At 43.8% G+C, this 22,183-nt stretch overlaps 1 protein-coding gene across 6 annotated transcripts in view; it reads right to left on the reverse strand.

Moving 5' to 3' along the window:
- The window catches only part of WDR7 (WD repeat domain 7), a 383,582-nt gene that overhangs the window by 67,131 nt on the left and 294,268 nt on the right, over window positions 1-22,183 (reverse strand). For all 6 annotated transcript variants that reach the window (XM_077282600.1, XM_077282585.1, XM_077282579.1 and 3 more), the window contains 3 exons: window positions 16,482-16,599; window positions 4,540-4,689; window positions 3,171-3,253 (listed from right to left, as the gene is read on the reverse strand). In XM_077282600.1, coding sequence (XP_077138715.1) covers window positions 3,171-3,253; window positions 4,540-4,689; window positions 16,482-16,599 — 351 coding nt within the window. The remainder of the gene's footprint in view (window positions 1-3,170; window positions 3,254-4,539; window positions 4,690-16,481; window positions 16,600-22,183) is intronic.

Genomic DNA, 22,183 nt, shown 5'->3' on the forward strand with positions numbered 1-22,183 from the left:
TGCATACCAGTGTAAGGGATGAGGGGGCCATGCATACCAGGACAGCTATGAGGGGACCATATATACCAGGATAGGGGATATTAGTACAGAATTGACAACATTTTTTGCTTACATTTTTTTTTCTAATTTCATCCTCTAAAACCTAGGTGTCTTATAGTTCGAATAATACGGTTTTCAACTCTGGGCACTGTTCACACTGACCAGGCTGCAGCTTCCACACAGTTCTCTACAGCTCCAACATGCCGACTGCTCAGCTTTCCTAGCTAACCCATGTAGTCTCCATTCACAGAGAGACATTAGAAGGTCTCTCTCCCAGCTACAGCTCACATGTTCGCAGGACACTCACGAGCAGCACACTCGACTCTGCTACATTCAGCAGACTGAGACCCCTAGTGAACACAGGCCCTGGTTTTTAGTATAATCGTACAGGTGCATCTAATCAATACATTGCAGAGCTAGGATTTAACCTTGTCCTTCCCAGATATGCTACAATAAATAGATATGAGATAGATAGAAAGTTATATGTGAGATACACTGTGTGGCAGAATTATTAGGCGAGTTGTATTTTAGAGGATTATTTTTATTATTTATCAACAACTGTGTTCTCAATCAACCCAAAAGACACAAATATCAAAGCTTAATATTTTTGCAAGTTGGAGTGTTTTTTTTTTTTTTATAGATTTGGCTATCTTAAGAGGATATCTGTGCAGGTAACTATTACTGTGCAGAATTATTAGGCAACTTAATAAAAACCAAATATATTCCCATCTCACTTGTTTATTTTCACCAGGTAAACCAATATAACTGCACAAAATATAGAAATAAACATTTCTGACATGCAAAAACAAACCCCCCAAATATTAGTGACCAATATAGCCCCTTTCTTTATGATGACACTGAGCAGCCTCCATCCATAGATTCTGTCAGTTGCTTGATCTGTTTACGATGAACATTGGGAGGCTGTGGTGGCTGCTGCACGCAGACACTGTCCCGAGAGGTGGACTGTTTTCCCTCCCTGTAGATCTCACATTTTATGAGGGACAACAGGTTCTCTATGGGGTTCAGATCAGGTGAACAAGGGGGCCATGTCATTATTTTTCTTCTTCTTTGAGAACATTACTGGCCAGCCACGCTGTGGAGTAGTTGCAGACATGTGATGTCTATAACTCTGTATGTAACCCCTTTCTCATGTACAGCACCATGGAATTAATGGTGCTATATAAATAAATAATAATAATAATAATAAAAATGGAGCATTGTCCTGCATGAAGATCATGTTTTTCTTGAACGATACCGACTTCTTCCTGTACCACTGCTTGAAGAAGTCGTCTTCCAGAAACTGGCAGTAGGTCTGGGAGTTGATCTTCACTCCATCCTCAACCCGAAAAGGTCCCACAAGTTCATCTTTGATGATACCAGCCCATACCAGTCCCCCACCTCCACCTTGCTGGCGTCTGAGTCGGAGTGGAGCTCTCTGCCCTTTACTGATCCAGCCTCTGGCCCATCCATCTGGTCCCTCAAGAGTCACTCTCATTTCATCAGTCCATAAAACCTTTGAAAAGTCAGTCTTAAGATATTTCTTGGCACAGTCTTGACGTTTTATCTTATGTTTCTTGTTCAGAGGTGGTCGTTGTTCAGCTTTCCTTACCTTGGCCATGTCCCTGAGTATCGCACACCTTGTGCTTTTTGTTACTCCAGTAACGTTGCAGCTCTGTAATATGGCAAAACTGGTGGCAAATGGCATCTTGGCAGCTTCAAGCTTGATTTTCCTCAATTCATGGGCAGTTATTTTGCGCCTTTTTTGCCCAAAACGCTTCTTGCGACCCTGTTGGCTATTTGCCATGAAACGCTTGATTGTTCGGTGATCACGCTTCAAAAGTTTGGCAATTTCAACACTACCGCATCCCTCTGCCAGACATCTCACAATTTTGGACTTTTCAGAGGCCGTCAAATCTCTCTTTTGACCTATTTTGGGAAAGGAAGTTGCCTAATAATTAAGCACACCTTATATAGGGCGTTGATATCATTAGACAACACCCCTCCTCATTACAGAGATGCACATCACCTGATTTACTTAATTGGTAGTTGGCTCTCAGGCCTGAACAGCTTGGAGTAGGACAACATGTATAAAAAGTATCATGTGATCAACATACAACTTGCCTAATAATTCTGCACACAGTGTAGATATAGAATAGATAATAGCTAGATAGATAGGATAGATCTATATCAGAGAGATCATTCTGCAGATATCTAACCCCATATCACAGTTCTCCCCATGCAGGGAGCAATAGCGATAAATGACTGACAGACCCATCTGCCGGCGCTGGTCTCAGGGGACAGCTCCATAGACATTGGACTGTAATAGAAATCTCATCTAAGGCCAGCTGATCATCTTCCTGCTATCCAGAACATCTGGTAATCCGGAGACAATGCTGGATTACTAGTAAGTAGATGTGACCCCCCCCACACACGGAGAGCCGCCACCTTGGCTCCTGTCCCGTCGGCGCCCTCCTCTGGTCATTTACTTACCGTGGACTCATTACAGTGGGTTTATTAGGGAGCAGGACAGCAAATAACTCACATTTTACAAGTGGCGCTTCATCACTCAGCCCCCCCTGTTTACACTGAAGGTAATTAAGATGCAAGGTAATAAAAGCTCAGTTTCCAATTATCTCCGACAAAAGAGGATTCTGATGAACAAGCGCTTCTGCTCGTGGACATTTCCGTCGCTTTAGATCTGTCTCCATTTATCTACACGGGTCGGGAACGCTTCCCTTATCAGATACATCTGCAGCCATATTAATTCTGATAAAACCCCTTCTGACAAATTCTGCTGTCATATCTGTTCTTAAGAAAGCTGGGTGACAACAAATATGTCCGGCACTGACCAATTTGATTTTCAGGACCAAGAAAATTTGTTTTCATTGATTCTTTAAAAAAGTTGTACAATGTACGAGGTTCGTCTCGCTCCTCTACTGCAAACCCTTTCTTGTCTGAATCTGTACACGTAATGTGACATAGATGTAGCAGAGCTGAGTTATGTCATAGAACTGCAGTTACCTGACCAACAGAGCTCTGCTACATCACCTGCAATCTGACAGCGCCTACTGCTCTGCTACATCTTGTGCACTGATGACAAAGCCGCTGCATCATGCCCAGAAGAAACATACCGACATATGGAAGGAAAGCACTCCTGCAGCCCCTTCTTCTTCAGTAGCGATCCCTCCAGGCAGTACATGATAATGTCCATAACCTTTAATATAAAGTATAAAAACATCAGTAAGAAACCAGGTGTGGAAAGTCCATTTCATCATATACAGATGTAGCAGAGCTGAATTTGTATAAATGCATTATTTATTCTTCATGAAATCATAGTTAGGATTACTTGCAGAGCTGCCAACTTTCTTTTAAATTTAATTATTGATCACACTTTACAAAGCTGTTAGTCTTCATAATACGCTCCATTACCTTATTCTACTTCCTTCTCTACCATATACCAGGCTGAAAGTGCTGTTTTAACTGCCTAGTTCATGCTCTTTTAGAAGCTGCTTTGAACTGCTGCTCTATCAAGAATCGACACTGAGACATTGTTTACAAACAGTCTCCCTCTGTGAGCTTCTCTGCTCCCGTCCACCATACTAAGGCGTACATTGAGATCATTGGACCTCATAGTGGACGTCCTAAATGGGCCCCCCACAAACACAAAAAAAAAAACGAAACCAAAACAAAACCTAATATTTTGTGGGGTCACAGAAGAGCTTACTTCACAAATTCACACAAAGTAACTTTTCTCCTACTGAAATCCCTCAGTGTCCCCACACACAAAAATACTGTTCCATCTTTGCATTAAAATGTATCTAAACCCAAAAGCCATATACAGCTGAATGTGAGATGCACCAGTACCCCCCCCCCCCTCCCACGACTCACGGTTTCCATAGTGGTCACGTGGTCTGCCACTATAATCGGTATGCCACTGCCCATGCTCACACAGGGAGAGTGTTTGTAAATAGTGTTTGAGTATGGATTCTTGCTAGAGCAGCGGTTCAAAGCAGCTTCTAAAAGGGAATAAAGTAGGAAGTGAAAACAGCACTTTCAGTCTGGTGTTTAGAACAGAAGCAAGTAAAATAAGGTAATGCAGGATATTACAAAGATTCATAACTTTGCATTGCCTGGAGGATAGCTTTATACAGCACAAAAACATTTTTAGTTACTCTTTAAGGAGGACCAGTCACCAGATCAAAAGTGACCAGTTCTTGTTTATCATCTTATTGCCGCTGCTCCCCTGAATATTGTGTTTGTTCATTTTTAAAATCCGCCATACGGTTCCAGAGCTATGGGATTTTTTTTTACTTTAAGGGATTGCATTTGGGTACCAAAGTTAAAACACACCAAGAACCCCCCCCCCCGTGTAAAACATGCATGTCTGGTTAAGAGACCAGACACAGCCGGTAATCACCCTATTCTTCATCACTGTGACTAACTACCAGTGGAGGTTGACACCCTGAGATACGAGAATGGCGCCCACTTTCTAAGTCCTACCTCCACCAAGAGATCCACCACGTCGGAGGGCATCTTCTCGACAAGGATTTCGATAACTCTCAGTATTTCTCCTTTCGCTCGGGCGAGAGCAGTAGTGTGTATATTCTGCTGAGACTGAGTGTTGGCAGCCATGGCGGTGTGTCTGTGTACCTGGAAAGAGAAAATCACAATCATATTTTAGCATCGAAATACCAAAAACTAAATGGTGGTTTAGATTGGGATACCCTTAGGTTGACAGATGATGGGTCCTATCCATGGAGGATCTGTCCTGTCCTGGATTACAATCCGTTGGTATGCTTCATATCCCCTATGGTGGCGCTGATTAGAAAGTCTATTGAGAACTTTTGGAAGTGGGAGACTCATCAAGACATAGGGCCCGATTCATGAAAGCATTCACCTAAGTACTCTGGCTTATAAAACGTTGAAAATTTGCGTAAATTTTAGAGTGGCTGAGTAACATTATGGAACTTTTTGGCGTTTTCACACCACTGTCGCCCAGTCCCAAGTAGGCGGAATGGGAGAGCGACGAGCGGTGGCGACAGCTACATTACAGGATGTGAATATCATAAATATACAAACACCGTCCTGGAGAGGTGCAGACTGATCGCGGGAACCACACAGGAAGGAATGAGAGAGGAAGCGGGTTATGCCATGCTAGCATGCTCATCCAGGCAGCCGCCATGTGTATGGATGATGGCTAGGATGTATAGCTGTAAATCATGTATTCCACCACTAATCATTCAGGATAATCAGCATCAGTATAGGCATAAGGGCCCCAATATACAGTCATGGCCGACAGTGTTGGTACCCTTGCAATAGTTCCAGAAAATAAATTATTTCTCCCAGAAAATTATTGCAATTCCCCATGTTTTGTTATACATGTTTATTTCCTTTGTGTGTATTTATCAACAAAATAGGACAATTTCACACATAACCCCCAAAATGGACAGAACTCCTCAACTTAATATTTGGTTGCACACCCTTTGGAGTAAATAACTGCAATCAATCGCTTCCTATAACCATCCACAAGCTTCTTACACCTCTCATCTGGGATTTTGGACGACTCTTCTCCTGTAAACTGCTCCCGGTCTCATATGTGAAGGCGCCTTCTCCCAACAGCAGTTTTAAGATCTTTTCACAGATGATCAATGGGATTTAGATCCGGACTCATTGCTGCCACTTCAGAACTCTCCAGCACTTTGTTTCCATCCATTTCTGGGTGCTTTTTTTTCCTAAATTATGTTGTCGCTGGACAACCTATGAACAAGGACACAAACCCAGCTTTCTAACACTGGGCACCACATTGAAACCTAAAATCCTTTGGTAATTTTCAGATCTCATGATGCCTTGCACACAGTCAAGGCACCCAGCGTGAGAGGCAGCAAAACAACCCCTAAACTTCTTAGGAACTCCACCATATTTGACTGTAGGTATTGTGTTCTTTTCTTTGAAGGCATCATTCCATTTTCTTTAAACAGAGCTTTTTGTTAAAGCACATCATTCTACTATCTTGGTCTCATCTGTGCACAATACACTTTCCCAGAAGGATTTTGACTTACTCAAGTACATTTTGCCTAACTGCAGTCCTGCTTTTTTATGTTTCCGTGTCAGCAGTGGGGTCCTCCTGGGTCTCCTGCTTTTCATTTAATTCATAGGTCGACGAATAGTTTGCGCTGACACTGATCCACTCTGAGCCTGCAGGACAGCTTGATTTTCTTTGGAACTTGATTGAGGTTGTTTATCCACCATCCAGACTATCCTGTGTTCAACCTTTCATCAATTTTTCTATGCTGTCCACGTCCAGGGACATTAGCTACAGTGCCATTGGTTGTGAACTTCTTGATTATGTTGCGCATCATGGACAAAGGAACATTAAGATCTCGGGAGATGGATTTGTAACCTTGAGATTGTTGATATTGTTCAACAATTTTGGTTCTCATGTCCTCAGACAGTTCTCTTCTCCTCTAACTGTTCTCCATGCTTGGTGTGGCACACACAGACACATGATGCAAAGAAACTTCTCCCCTTTTTATCTCGTTTCAGGTGTGATTTCCATATTGCCCACACCTGTTACTTGCCACAGGTGAGTTTGAATAAGCATCACATGCCTGAAACAGTTGTTCACTAGAGTTGAGCGAATTTTGCAAAATTCGGTTCGGATTACGATTACCGGCGAATATTGTATTTGGAATATTCGCTGAACACAGCCGAACGTCATTGGAGTCAATGGGAGGAGAGATGAGCGAATATGTTCGGAACCGATCGTCAAACATAAGTTTGGCCTGAATAGGGTACAAAAATGGCACAAATATGGCTATCGGCGATCGTTTCCGAACATATTCGCACAACTCTATTGTTCACCCACAATTTTATAAAGGTGCCAACAATTTTGTCCAGACCATTTTGGGGGGTTTTGTGTAAAACTATGTTCGATTTGCCTTTTTTCTGTGTTTTTCCAATACACACAAAGGAAATAAGCAAGTGCATAACAAAACATGTGTAACAAATAATTTTCTGGGAGAAAGACTTCATTTTCTTGAATAATTTCAAGGGTTTCGGCCATGATTGTATATGCTGTATATTTGCATAGTCACACTATCTCATATTGTAAAAAAAGGCGTACTAAGATTATATATTACACACACAAATACATATATACAGTTAGCACTATGTATTTTTTTCCTGCATAGAGTATGTTTTTAACCTCTTCCCGACATATACGAGTTATATAGCCAGCAGGAGCCTCTAACTGCACAGATCAGAGCAAACGTAGATTGCTGCAGTTTAGCCACTTAGATACCACGGCATCTAAGTGGTTGGACACAGGGGGTCCTTTTGTCAGGCCACCAACCTCCTGCAGGGTGCCCAAAAGGTTGCCATGGGAACAGGGGACCTACTCAATGCCCCTGTGTCTGCCACCTTTGCACTCATATGGTCTTTATAGGAGATCGCACAAACGTACAATATTAGACAATACAGAAATATTAAAGGTTAAAATAGGGAATTAAAAGAATAGAAAAATGTAAAAAAAAATTTTTTTAAATGCACAAAAAAGCAAAGGTAATAAAAAAATAATAATTGGTAATAAAAAAAAATGTAATTGGTATAAGTCTGATAATGTCCAAACCTTATAAAATAACAATATTTATCCCGCATGATGACTGTCAAAAGAAAAGGCCAGAATTGCTGTTGTTTTGTCATCTAGCAAAAGCAACCAACACATCAAGTAACAAAAAGAACTAGATCTCACCCAGCAAGAAAATAAGAATAGTAAACCAAAAAGTCACCATTCCTAAAAGCTTCACTGCTTGAAAAACTTGCAAGTTCCCACAACAAAAATACATTATTTGCCCTCCCCTGCTTGGGTATTCATGCTATCTTGGCTTTCTTCACATTTACCTGCTTCTGACACTGGCAGGGAGAAGATAAAGGGCTAATGTAATTTTGGACATGCTTACCCAGAGGAGTTAACGACCCAAAGCAGTCTTCCATTTTTCATTGGTGACTATTGATTAGGAAGTCTGGTAAGAACTTTTGGAAGTGGATGGGAGTCTCATCAAGACATAGGACCCAATTCATCAAAGCTTTTTCGCCAGTATTTTGGCATACAAAGATTTGAAACGTCAAATAATTATAATATATATATATTATGTAACGACCGTCGGCTTAATTTCGAGACATGGTGATTTAAAAGATGAAAGCTCTGCAGGAAGAAGATCGATCTTGTGCAAGCCTAGATAAGTCCACCAGGATCTTCTCTGCCAATATCTTGATAGTATCAAGTCATTAAGTTGCTGGTCTTCCTCTTCGCCTTGTTCCTTCTATTCCACCGACCAGGATGTCCTTCTCCAGTGATTGCTCTCTTTGTGTGAGGTGTCCAAAGAATGCAAGTCGCAGCTTGGTGATCCTTGCTTCCAGTGACATGTCTGCCTCGATTTGCTCCAAAATTGATTTGTTTGTTCTTCTTGCCACCCATGATATTGAAAACATCCTTCTCCAGCACCACATATAGAAGGCATCAGTAATTCTTCTGTCTTGTTTCTTTATCGTTCAGGTTTCGCATCCATGTTACTACAGAAAAGATCAGACTATGTACGAGCCGTGTCTTCATCGCCACTGAAATGTTCCTTGATTTGAAGACCTTGCCCAGTGACTTCAATGTTGATTTTCCCACAGCTATTCTTCTTTTGACTTCTGGTGTCATCGCTGCATCTTAAGTCATCATCGATCTGAGTAGGTTGAAGTCCTTTACAAATTCCAGTTTGTCGCCGTCCATCTCAAATGTGTCCCAGTCTTACCTGGCAGTAGCCAAAATCTTTGTCTTCTTTGTGTTGGTTTGAAGTCCCATGTTTGAGCATTCCATCTTCACACTCCGTAACATGTCCTAAATTCCATTTACATTCTTTTCTATCAATGTTGTATCGTCTGTGTTGCTGATTCATCCAGCAATTTTGATTCTTTCTTCTTTACGACATGTCCAGTCTTCCTGAAAATAGCTTTTGCATATTAATTGTACAAAAATGGAGACAGGATGCTGTCTTGACTGAAGCCTCGCTCTACTTTGAACCATGTTGTGCTCGATTTGAACTGTTGCTTCTTGGTCGATATATAGGTTCCTAATTAGGCTGATCAGATGGTTCGGCACACCCATATCCTTCATGGTATTCTAAAGTTTCTGATGATCACAGTCAAAGGCTTCACTGTAGTCAATGAAGTAAAACAGATCTCCTTGTTGAATTCTTTGGCCTTTTCCATTATCCATCAAATGTTAGCAATCACACCTCTTGTTCATCTGCATTTTCTGAATCCTGCTTGTTCCTCTGGCAGCTCTTTGTCAAAGTAAGGCCGTAACCGTCTTTGTAGGATCTTCAATAGTATTTTGCTGGCATGAGGTGTGAGTGCAATAGTCCGATAGTTTCCACAGTCGAGAGCATCTTCTTTCTTCGGAATAGGAATAAACACCGATCTTGTTCAGTCCTTCGGCCAGTTACCAGTTTTCCAGTTGATAAAGGTGTGTGATGACATCAACTGCTGCTTCAGAAGACTTTATTATCTCTATTGGAATATGGTCAGATCCAGGTGCTTTGTTGCATGTCAGAAACTTTACTGCAGCAAAAACTTCGTCTTTCAGGATGCTTGGCTCTCTATCATTTCCAGTCCCAGTTTCTTCCCATATCACTGTCGTTGTCATAGAGGTGCTACATTCCATCTTTCCTTGATCTGTTTAGTCTCAGATAGTTTGTTCCCTTTGGCATCTTCCAATCTGCCCACTATTGGTAGAAACTTTCATTGTATCTTTTTGATCTTTAGGTGTGCCTTCCTGGTCTTGCCCTTCAGATGTTTGCTTTCTATCTTTGTACATATACCATATATACTCGAGTATAAGCCGAGAATTTCTGCCCATTTTTCTAGGCTGAAATTGCCCCTTTCGGCTTATACTCGAGTCATTCCCAGAAGTCGGTAGGGGAGGGGGAGAGGCAGCTGTCTAATCATACTCACCTGCTCCTGGCGCGGTCCCTGCACATCCCTGGTTCTCCGGGCGCTGACAGTTTCTTCCTGTGTTGAGTGGTCACATGGTACTGCTCATTACAGTAATGAATATGGATCCGACTACACTCCCATAGGGGTGGAGCTGCATATTCATTACTGCAATGAGCGGTACTAGTGACCACTCAACACAGGAAGAAACTGTCAGCGCCCAGAGAACCAGGGACGTGCAGGGACCGCGCCAGGAGCAGGTGAGTATGATGGGGGCAGTGCATGATATTTACCTATCCCCCGTTCCACCGTCGGGCGCCGCTCCGTCTTCTGCGTCCTCTGCAGTGACGCTCAGGTCAGAGGGCGCGATGACGTGATTAGTGTGCGCGCCGCCCTCTGCCTGAATAGTCAGTGCAGAGGACGTGGAAGACACAGCGGCGCCCAGCGGTGGAACGCGAACAGGTGACTATAGCAAGTGCCGGGGGCCTGAGCGACGAGATGTGAGTATGTGATTTTTTTTATTTTTTTTTATTGCAGCAACAGCATATGGGGCATAATAGTCTATGGGGCCATAAATCAGCATTTGGGCAGCATTATACGTGGCAAATATTTCTATGAAGCATCTTATGGGGACATAATCAGCATTTGGGCAGCATTATACGTGGCAAATATTTCTATGGAGCATCTTATGGGGCTATAATTAGCATTTTTGCAGCATTATATGGGGCAAATGTGTCTATGGAGCATCTTATGGGGCCATAATCAGCATTTGTGGAGCATTATACGGGGCAAATGTCTGTATGGAGCATCTTATGGGGCCATAATCAGCATTTCTGCAGCATTATACGGGGCAAATATTTCTATGGAGCATCTTATGGGGCCATAACCAGCATTTGTGCAGCATTATATGGGGCAAATGTCTGTATGGAGAATCTTAAGGGGCCATAATAAGCATTTGTGCAGCATTATATGAGGCAAATGTCTGTATGGAGCATCTTATGGGGCCATAATCAGCATTTGTGGAGCATTATACGGGGCACATGTCTGTATGGAGCATCTTATGGGGCCATAATTAGCATTTGTGGAGCATTATACGGGGTAAATGTCTGTATGGAGCCATAATTAGCATTTGTGCAGCATTATATGGGGGCAAATGTGTCTATGGAACATCTTATGGGATAATAATCAACATTTGTGCAGCATTATATGGGGCATATTTTAATATAGAGCATCTTATGGGGCCCATCATAAACTGTATGGAGCATTATATGGGGCTCCTGATTCAATATGGATATTCAAAAACACTTAACCTACTGATGTCTCAATTAAATTTACTTTTATTGGTATCTATTTTTATTTTTGACATTTATCGGTAGCTGCTGCATTTCCCACCATAGGCTTATATTCGAGTCATTAAGTTTTTCCAGTTTTTTGTGGCAAAATTAGGGGGGTCGGCTTATACTCGGGTCGGCTTATACTCGAGTATATACGACAATTTGGCAATTAAGTTCTTTGTTGGCTCAAATGGTTCTCTTTAGTCTTTTACTGTTGTGTTCTGCTTGTTACTTTTTGCCATTTGTCTTTCTTCAATGATCTTTAGTGTTTCTTCTGTTAACGATGGCTGACGGGGTCTAGAGACCAGTTATGTAAAACTACAAACACCGCTCTATTTGCAGCAGAGAATTAGATTTTATTATACGCTTCAAAAGAGCGGCATTTGTACTTTCACATCACTGGTCTTTCTGCAGTAGGTAACAAACATAAGTTTGCACTGAAACGGCAGTAAAAAGTTATAGTATCCTGTAGTCATGTACGAGCACAGGATAGTTTAGCTTCGATAGAACCAGCTAATGATGTAAAACCACACAGTCAGCTATATTGATGTCAATGGCAAAAGAGAAGACCAGCCAGGCAGAGTGCTGCACAGGAGCAGAGAGGGCACAGAAGCAGAAGTGAATTTTACTCTTAGCTTGATGATAATGCAGTTTGGTGGTGCTACTAAAGGGCACACATGAGACTGGGAAGGGATTGCAGCAATATGGAAAAGCAAGGTGCAAAAAAAGACATTATAAATGGGTCGTGGCTGAGTCTTCCAGCAAGATAATGACCCAAAACATACAGCCAAGGCAACAAAGGAGTGGCTCAAAAAGAAACACATAAAGGTCATGGAGTGGCCTAGCCAGTCTCTAGACCTTAATCCCATAGAAAACTTATAGAGGGAGTTGAAGCTCCGAGTTGACAAGCGACTGCATCAAAATCTTTATAATTTAGAGATGATCTGCAAAGAGGAGTGGACCAAAATTCCTCCTGACATGTGCGCAAACCTCATCATCAACTACAAAAACGTCTGACTGCTGTGCTTGCCAACAAGGGTTTTGCCACCAAGTATTAAGTGTTGTTTGCCAGAGGGATCAAATACTTATTTCTCACTGCAAAACGCAACTAAATGTATATAATTTATACAATGTGATTTTCTGGATTTTATTTTTGATATTCTATCTCTCAATGTTAAGATTAACCTACCCTTAAAATTATAGACTGTTCATGTATTTGTCAGTTGGCAAACTTACAAAATCAGCAGGGGATCAAATAATTATTTCCTTCAGTTTATTACAGGATGGCCCCAGAATGGTGGACTTACAGTATGTTACAGGATGGGTCCTGGATGGGGAACATATATCACAGGATGGGCCCTGGATGGATGACATGCAGTGGGGGTACGGAAAGTATTCAGACCCCTTTAAATTTTTCACTCTGTTTCATTGCAGCCATTTGGTAAATTCAAGAAAGTTCATTTTTCTCTCATTAGTGTGCACCCTGCACCCCATCTTGACTGAAAAAAAAAACAAAAGTAGTAATTTTTGCAAATCTATTAAAAAAGAAAAACTGAAATATCACATGATCATAAGTCTTCAGACCCCTTGCTCAGTATGGAGTAGAAGCACCTTTTGAGCTAGTACAGCCATGAGTCTTCTTGGGAATGAAGCAACAAGTTTTTCACACCTGGATTTGGGGATCCTCTGCCATTCTTCCTTGCAGATCCTCTCCATTTACGTCAGGTTGGATGGTGAACGTTGGTGGACAGCCATTTTCAGATCTCTCCAGAGATGCTCAATTGGGTTTAGGTCAGGTCTCTGGCTGGGCCGGTCAAGAATGGTCACAGAGTTGTTCTGAAGCCACTCCTTTGTTATTTTAGCTGTGTGCTTAGGGTCACTGTATTGTTGGAAGGTGAACCTTCGGCCAAGTCTGAGGTCCAGAGCACTCTGGAAGAGGTTTTCATCCAAGATATCTCTGTACTTGGCCGCATTCAGGTTTCCTTCAATGGCAACCAGTCATCCTGTTGGGATTGTATTGGGCAGGTGATGAGTAGTGCCTGGTTTCCTCCACACATACCGCTTAGAATTATCACCAAATCTTATTTCTCATAGTCTGGGAGTCCTTATTGTGTTTTTTAGCAAACTATATAGAAGCTTTCATATGTCTTGAACTGGGGAGAGGCTTCTGTCGGGCCACTCTGCCATAAAGGCTCGACTGGTGGAGGGCTGCAGCGATAGTTGACTCTGTGGAACTTTCTCCCATCTCCTTACTGCATCTCTGGAGCTCAGCCACAGTGATCTTGGGGTTCTTCTTTACCTCTCTCACCAAGGCTCTTCTCCCATGATTGCTCAGTTTGGCTGGACGGCCAGGTCTAGGAAGACTCCTGGTGGTCCCAAACTTCTTCCTTTAAGGATTATGGAGGCCACTGTGCTCCTAGGAACCTTGAGTACTGCAGACATTCTGCTGTAACCTTGGCCAGACCTGTGTCTTGCCACAATTCTGTCTCTGAGCTCCTTGGTCAGTTCCTTTGACCTCATGATTCTCATTTGGTCTGACATGCACTGTGAGCTGTTAGGTCTTATATAGACAGGTGTGCACCTTTCCAAACCAAGACCTATCAGTTTAATTAAACACAGCTGGACTCCAATGAAGGAGTAGAACCATCTCAAGGAGGATCACACGGAAATGGACAGCATGTGACTTAAATATGGGTGTCTGAGCAAAGGGTGTGAATACTTATGACTATGTGATATTTCAGTTTTTCTTTCTTATTAAATGTGCAAAAATTAATACATTTCTGTTTTTTTTTCAGTCAAGATGGGGTGCAGAGAGTACATGAAAAAAATGAACTTTTTTGAATTTACCAAATGTCTGCAATGAAACAAAGAGTGAAAAAATTAAAAGGGATCTGAATACTTTCCGTAACCACTGTATATCACAGGATGGGCCCTGCATGGGTGACATATATTACAGGATGAGCTCTGGATGGGTAATGGCGAAATTACTACTGGATGGGGGACATTATGGGAGTGGAAACATATGTGTTTATAGTATTTAGACAGGTACAAGGGCCTGTACATCTGACCAACATGCAGGGGGGAGGCCCAGATCGAAATTTTGCATCAGGGCCCATCAGTCTCCAATTACACCACTGTCAAATGGTGAACGCGTAAGCGTGCTTTTGGTTGCAATAAGAAGCAACGAAAAGGTCGGAGGTACCCCTAAGTGATATCAATAAAAACATCAGTTTAGCATGCAAGAAACTCCACCGCATCCCAAACAGTCCCATTGATGGAAAATTAGAAAGGTAAAAGACTCAAAAAATGGCAACGCAAACCACTTTGCTTTTAGAAATTAATTTTTACTCCAATACGTAAAGAGTAACCGTCAATTTAATTTTAGCCAAAACTAAAAATTGCCCAGTCCTTAAGGGGTTAAATATAATTTATTACTTGCCAATGATGCATCTCATTAAAAGGCGTTTTCACTGTTTAAGTGTCTTTAAGTGGCAGTCAGACTAGAGCCCTGGACAAACATTTGCTCTGCTTGCTTTTTATATCAGATGTGGATTGCCAATACTTCGATATTTTAATCAATGCCGCTGTATGAGCAGGACCAGAAATCTAAAGTCATGTTAATGCCACAGCACTCCAAGAGGAAATTACTGGGTACTGCAACTGCATTACATTTACACAATTATGGACATTAAAAAGCTAAAATTACTTTTTTTTTTCTTCAATAAAGATTACCGTAATTAGTAAATGAGTGAAAAATTCTATCAATTACTCATATACCTAAAATTTTAAATAACTTTCCAAGATAAACAGGCTCTGTTACAGCAAGTGACATTTCTTCCCTCCCAATGGAATGTGATCTCATCATGAAAAATGATGAGGGATTGAACACCCTCAATATATGAGAAAGCTACAGAGATTTCGTTTCATGCATTAATCTTTATTTACATAAAATGAGAAAAATCCCTGCGATATCTACATCTTCTAAAAGAAAAACACAGTCACTTACCTGTTTCATAACAGTGATAACATGTAACGTGGGGTCCGGCCAGTGGGGTCCTCAATTATTAGAATAGGAGAAATCACTGGTGGTCAGATCAATTCCCAGAGCGGTGGTTCCCAAATCCCCAGTGTCACTGGAGTGTTAGTGAGCATGTGCGACCCCTGCTCCATGGTAGTGACGGCCGCACATGCTCACTACTGCTCCAATCACCGGATGGATCACTGGATCCTCCTTTCCTGGGATCAGTCAGGGTCTCGGCAGCAGAAATCATACATTTACCATCTACTCTATGAATAGGTGATAATTGTTGCACACAAGACTAACCCTTTACATTAGTTGATTCTGTTTTATGCTGCCACTTTATGATTATACTTGGACTCTGGGAAATAAATAGGACCCCCAGAGAGACAGTCACCCTCCGCTTTAGTACAGTTCTGAAAGCAATTTTACCTGATCATACAGAAAGGTTGGAATGGAATTAATATGTTTGTCCCCTTTCAGAAAAGTGCCCTTAGAAAGAAGAAAAGTAGGAAAAAAAGAAAAGAAAATGTGGCTTTGCTCACCCTGCCCTGGTCCGGCGCTGAGTCTCCGCCCCTTCTTTTGGTGTCACGTTGCAGATAACCAAGCTCAGCGGCTCTGCCCATGCACTGTAGAAGCCGCCCAGAACTGCGGAGCTCACAGATTGGCTTTTGCAATATCATGGCAGCCAATCAGTGATCTGTCTAAACAGGCAGAGCTGCTGAGCTCAACTCAAAGTGACGTCAGCGGAGTCAAAAATGTATGCAGGACCAGGGCAGGGTGAGTAAAGCATACTTTTTTTTTTCTTTTACTACTAAGGGAACTTATAGGAAAACTTTTCTGAAAAGAGACAACCTATTTAACGACAGCTTAAAATGTAATTAATACTTACCAAAAATGGAGCAAAAAAAAAAAATTCTTAAAATTTTACAACTCCTCAATGTGTCACACAGGGCGGTGGCATGCCTGTCATGGGGGGCTTATTATGCTACACACATCGTACAAAGCTTTACCCAAGGCTTAGAGGAATCATTAATGGAAGAATAGTGAATGAGAGGCGGATTTATCCAAGCAGAAAGCAGAAGATGGGGAGAGGATTTTTTTTTTTTTACCTCCTTAGCGATCGTTGTGATGAAGGCGGGTGGTCTGGCCGTGGCAATGAGCGACAGAGCGTGTCGTGCCGAGCGGGCGGAGTCAGCTGCCGGGCTCAGCGGTAACCCGATTGTGATGCTAAACAGGGATCAGGCAGAAAGGAAGGGAGGGAAGAACAAAAAAAAACAAAAAAAAGAACAAAAAAAAAAAGTCTGCATTAGAAATATATAGAGTGAAAAGATTAGACACAGCTTATAATGTCAGTCCAAGGTCAATGGGATCACTCAAACAGTTAGAATATAATGGACTCCCCACAATGAGCAGCGATTACTAGTCGGGGTGTTCTCGCATCAAACGCAACATCGAATAATTAGGCGTGAAGATTGAAAACACTACGTGAAAGCGTCCGGAGTGGTAAAGGAGCCTTGTTAACAAATCAGGCGCTCGTAGTGGTGAATGTGCATCACAAAGACCCCACCAATGCCAGATCCTACCCAGCAGATGGAAGCCATTAAAAAAAATAAATAAACTTCCGATCCTTTCTGTTCGCTTACAATGATTTTGCCAAAACTATCAGGTAAGAGGTCACTGGAGGCGACGTGGTCAATGGCCACCATTCATAGTAAAGCCACCATCGATGCACAGCCTCAAGGGGGTGAAAATGCCCACCATGATTCCATTCTTGCACAACCTCTTACACGAGTAAAATTGCAAAGTGTTTGTAAAAACAACAACTTCGCAAGGGATTTTTTTAAATTTTTTTGGGTTTTTGGGTCATTAGGTTACCGACCACCTCTGCAGTCTATCAGAGATGGCCGGTTACCTAGGTAAGGAGTAGGCGCTGCTTGCAAGCTCTATGCTCTACTGCCTGCTTCCCTGCTGGATCCATCCAGCTTCAGTCCTCCAGCGCTTCTCCCACGCTCAGGTCAGACCCACGGTGCGACTATGCCACCAGCCAGAACTGTCAATCTTCAGGAGCTCACTGTCCTTCCCTTTATGAACAAAGTTGGAGAGCAGGGGGCTCCTGAAGAAAAGAAGAGGAGAACATCTCTTCGAAGGGAAAACTTCACCGGAAGATTAACCTGCTCCCAGCCACAGTTTTGGACTTCATTGACCAGAAGCAGAACTACAGGTAACACTCACGTTGCCACCACATCAGAACGGTAGAAGGAACTCATCCTTATAACGCTCACCATCCTGACAAGCAGGGCAGATGCCAAACTCACCTAGATTAGTTCTTGGACTATGACCAAAAAGCATTTAGGCAAAGCAACAATATTTCTCCAGGTTGGATGTATTAAAAAAAAAAACAAAAACAAAAAAAATCAGCCGATTGCCAGAGGTCTGGTTACAATCGTCCTGACAAACTGCTTATCTTGCCGGGAGAAGAAGTAGCCGAGGAGGTCTTGAGACAACCCCTTAAAGTGGTTCCTTCACCATAACTAAGAAAGCGGCTTTCTCATTAACAGGGTGATAGGGACTGTGATATTGATGACCTGTCTACCAATATTACATTTTTAAAAAGCTGCAAAATTTGGCCTATTTTCCCTCTAGTACCCCCTAGTGTATTTTTGAGCATGCCAACATTTGGTTGCAATTTTTGCAACTTTGGTGCCAGTGTGACTTTTGGGACCAAAAAGTTGCAAAAACAGTTCAAGATAGGAAGTAAGCCCATTTTTTACTTTGTCAAATTTTTGAATAGTGGGCGACAGTTTGATGAATTTGACACCAAAAACAGCAACTAATACCACAAGACAAAAAAGGAAAGGGACTATATGTGCAGGGGTAATGATCTATTAATCCCTACACGGAATGCTACAATCTGGCAGGACCAGGATAAAGAGTCAGCCGTTGATTGACAGGAAAGCTGCCTGCAATCACTGCCATTAGTGAGACAGTTTTCTTTCCTTCTGGGAGAGAGCACATTTCCTTCCCACCATGACACAATCTCGCTGTTGCATGCTCTTCTACTCCTTCAATCATTTATTAAAACTTTCGATCATTTTGCATTCTGAGACGAGCTCTCATATCAGAAACTTTGGGAATGGACCGATCACTTCCCTGTTATGGACCTGGTGGTTAGGAGCACCCGGAATGACCTGATGGTTAAACTAGTAATCGGGACAAGCTCTGGGGAAGTGGGAACTCTGCTGACCGCAAACCCTACTCCTATCACAAACACTAGAGATAGCCGTGGAGCGTACCTAACTCTCCCTAGACGCCTCTGCACAGCCTAAGAGCTAACTACCCCTAAAGATAGCAATAGAAGCCTTACCTTGCCTCAGAGAAATTCCCCAAAGGAAAAGGCAGCCCCCCACATATATTGACTGTGAGTTTAGAGGAAAGTCACAAACACAGGAATGAAACAGGTTTTAGCAAAGGAGGCCAGTCTTCACTAAATAGTCAGAGGATAGAAAAGGGAACTATGCGGTCAGCACAAAAAACTACAAAAACCACGCAGAGTATGCAAAAAGACCTCCACACCGACTCACGGTGTGGAGGTGCCACTCTGCACCCCAGAGCTGCCAGCTTGCAAGGAAATATGATGATAGCAAGCTCGACTAAAATAAGCAATACTAAGAAATATATTCAAGAAGCAGTAACAACAAATGAACTAGCAGGAACTTAGCTTCTGCTGGATTAGACAGGTCATCTGAGAAGTCCAAGAGAGATCTAAACCAATACTGAGACATTGACAGCTGGCATGAAGTAACGATCTGAGTGGAGTTAAATAGGAAAGCCAGCATAGCAATAAACGAGGGCAGCTGAGAAAGCCAACCTCAAGGAACAGCAGTTCCACTCAAAGCCACCAGAGGGAGTCCAAGGACAGAACTCACCAAAGTACCATTCATGACCACAGCAGGGAGTCTGAGAACGGAATTCACAACACTTCCCCCAATAAAGGTCAGCACACCCCTCTAGTTCCGATGTAACTCCCATCATCTCCTTGGATTCATTGTGTTATATTCCGATCCACTTATCTTAGTAGTCACAAGAATATTCAGGAAATTACTGGCGGCAAACAAAAGTGCAGAGCCCAACCTTAGAAACCTGAGCAACATGCAGCAAACCCTCAGCGAATGAACCATTATATTTTTGGTACTTGTGACCCTACCCTCACATTTACACTATGAGTGACCAAAACATTAACTGTACTAGTGAACCTACCCTTAATTTTACAGTCCCAGTGACCCTAAACTATCATTTATAATGATAGTGTTCCAACACATTTACTTTACTAGTGACCCTACCCTTCTACTATATAATTGTCTAAGGGTCACTTCCATCTTTCTGTCTGTCCTTCTGTCTGTCACGGATATTTATTGGTCGCGGCCTCTGTCTGTCATGGAATCCAAGTCGCTGATTGGTCGTGGCAAACGCCCACGACCAATCAACGACGCGCACAGTCTGGAAGAAAATGGCCGCTCCTTACTCCCCGCACTCAGTGCCCGGCGCCCGCATACTCCCCTCCGGTCACCGCTCACACAGGGTTAATGCCGGCGGTAACAGACCGCATAATGCCGCGGGTAACGCACTCCGTTACCGCCGCTATTAACCCTGTGTGACCAAGTTTTTAGTATTGACGCAGCCTATGCAGCGTCAATAGTAAAAACATCTAATGTTAAAAAAAATAGAAGAAATAAAAATCATTATATACTCACCCTCCGTCGGCCCCTCGGATCCACAACAGGCCTTTCCCACTCGCAACACTCCGGTAACCTCTCCATGCTGCGATCTCGCGAGATGATGACGTAGCGGGACCGCGACGTCATCATCTCGCGACACCGCAGCGTCATCATCTCGCGACACCGCAGCATGGAGCGGTTACCGGAGCGTCACGAGCGGGAAAGGCCTGTTGTGGATCCGAGGGGCCGACGGAGGGTGAGTATATAACGATTTTTTTATTCTAATTCTTTTTTTTAACAGGGATATGATGCCCATATTGCTATATACTACGTGGGCTGTGCTATATACTACATGGGCTGTGCTATATACTACGTGACTGGGCAATATACTACATGGGCTGGGCAATATACTACGTGACTGGGCAATATACTACGTGGCTGGGCAATATACTACGGCACTGGGCAATATACTACGTGGCTGGGCAATATACTACGTCGCTGTGCAATATACTACGTCACTGGGCAATATACTACATGGGCTGTGCTATATACTACGTGGCTGGGCAATATACTACGTGGACATGCATATTCTAGAATACCCGATGCGTTAGAGTCGGGCCACCATCTAGTACATTAATAATGCTAGTGTGCCAACACGTTTACTGTACTAGTGACCCTACCCTTATATTTATAACTAGATGTTTCCAGCCAGCTAACGCTCGGCACGTTCAATGCTATCTAAATAACGCTGCAGGTGATTAAACTAAATAATGACAACATTCAATAGCGCTTACGCAGGTGGTAAATTAACTTAAAATAAAGTTAATAACGATAATTGTGGTAATGTCGTGGGGGGCGGGATTATGTGTGGTAATGTGGTGGGGGGCGGGATTGTGTGTGGTAATGTGGTGGGGGGCGGGATGGTGTGTGGTAATGGGGTGGGGGGGCGGGATGGTGTGTGGTAATGGGGTGGGGGGGCGGGATTGTGTGTGGTAATGGGGTGGGGGGCGGGATTGTGTGTGGTAATGGGGTGGTGGGGCGGGATTGTGTGTGGTAATGGGGTGGGGGGGCGGGATTGTGTGTGGTAATGTGGTGGTGGGGCGGGATTGTGTGTGGTAATGGGGTGGTGGGGCGGGATTGTGTGTGGTAATGGGGTGGTGGGGCGGGATTGTGTGTGGTAATGCGGTGGGGGGGCGGGATTGTGTGTGGTAATGGGGTGGTGGGGCGGGATTGTGTGTGGTAATGGGGTGGGGGGGCGGGATTGTGTGTGGTAATGTGGTGGTGGGGCGGGATTGTGTGTGGTAATGGGGTGGGGGGGCGGGATTGTGTGTGGTAATGGGGTGGGGGGGCGGGATTGTGTGTGGTAATGGGGTGGGGGGGCGGGATTATGTGTGGTAATGGGGTGGGGGGGCGGGATTGTGTGTGGTGATGGGGTGGGGGGGCGGATTATGTGTGGTGATGGGGTGGGGGGGCGGGATTGTGTGTGGTGATGGGGTGGGGGGGCGGGATTGTGTGTGGTGATGGGGTGGGGGGGCGGGATTGTGTGTGGTGATGGGGTGGGGGGGCGGGATTATGTGTGGTGATGGGGTGGGGGGGCGGGATTGTGTGTGGTGATGGGGTGGGGGGGGCGGTATTATGTGTGGTGATGGGGTGGGGGGGCGGGATTATGTGTGATGATGGGGTGGGGGGGCGGGATTATGTGTGGTGATGGGGTGGGGGGGCGGGATTATGTGTGGTGATGGGGTGGGGGGGCGGGATTATGTGTGGTGATGGGGTGGGGGGGCGGGATTATGTGTGGTGATGGGGTGGGGGGGGCGGGATTATGTGTGGTGATGGGGTGGGGGGGCGGGATTATGTGTGGTGATGGGGTGGGGGGGCGGGATTGTGTGTGGTGATGGGGTGGGGGGGCGGGATTGTGTGTGGTGATGGGGTGGGGGGCGGGATTGTGTGTGGTGATGGGGTGGGGGGCGGGATTATGTGTGGTGATGGGGTGGGGGGCGGGATTGTGTGTGGTGATGGGGGGGCGGGATTATGTGTGGTGATGGGGTGGCGGGATTATGTGTGGTGATGGGGTGGGGGGGCGGGATTGTGTGTGG

This window comes from Ranitomeya variabilis, chromosome 1 (genome assembly GCF_051348905.1).
Source record: "Ranitomeya variabilis isolate aRanVar5 chromosome 1, aRanVar5.hap1, whole genome shotgun sequence".
Classification (NCBI taxonomy): domain Eukaryota; kingdom Metazoa; phylum Chordata; class Amphibia; order Anura; family Dendrobatidae; genus Ranitomeya; species Ranitomeya variabilis.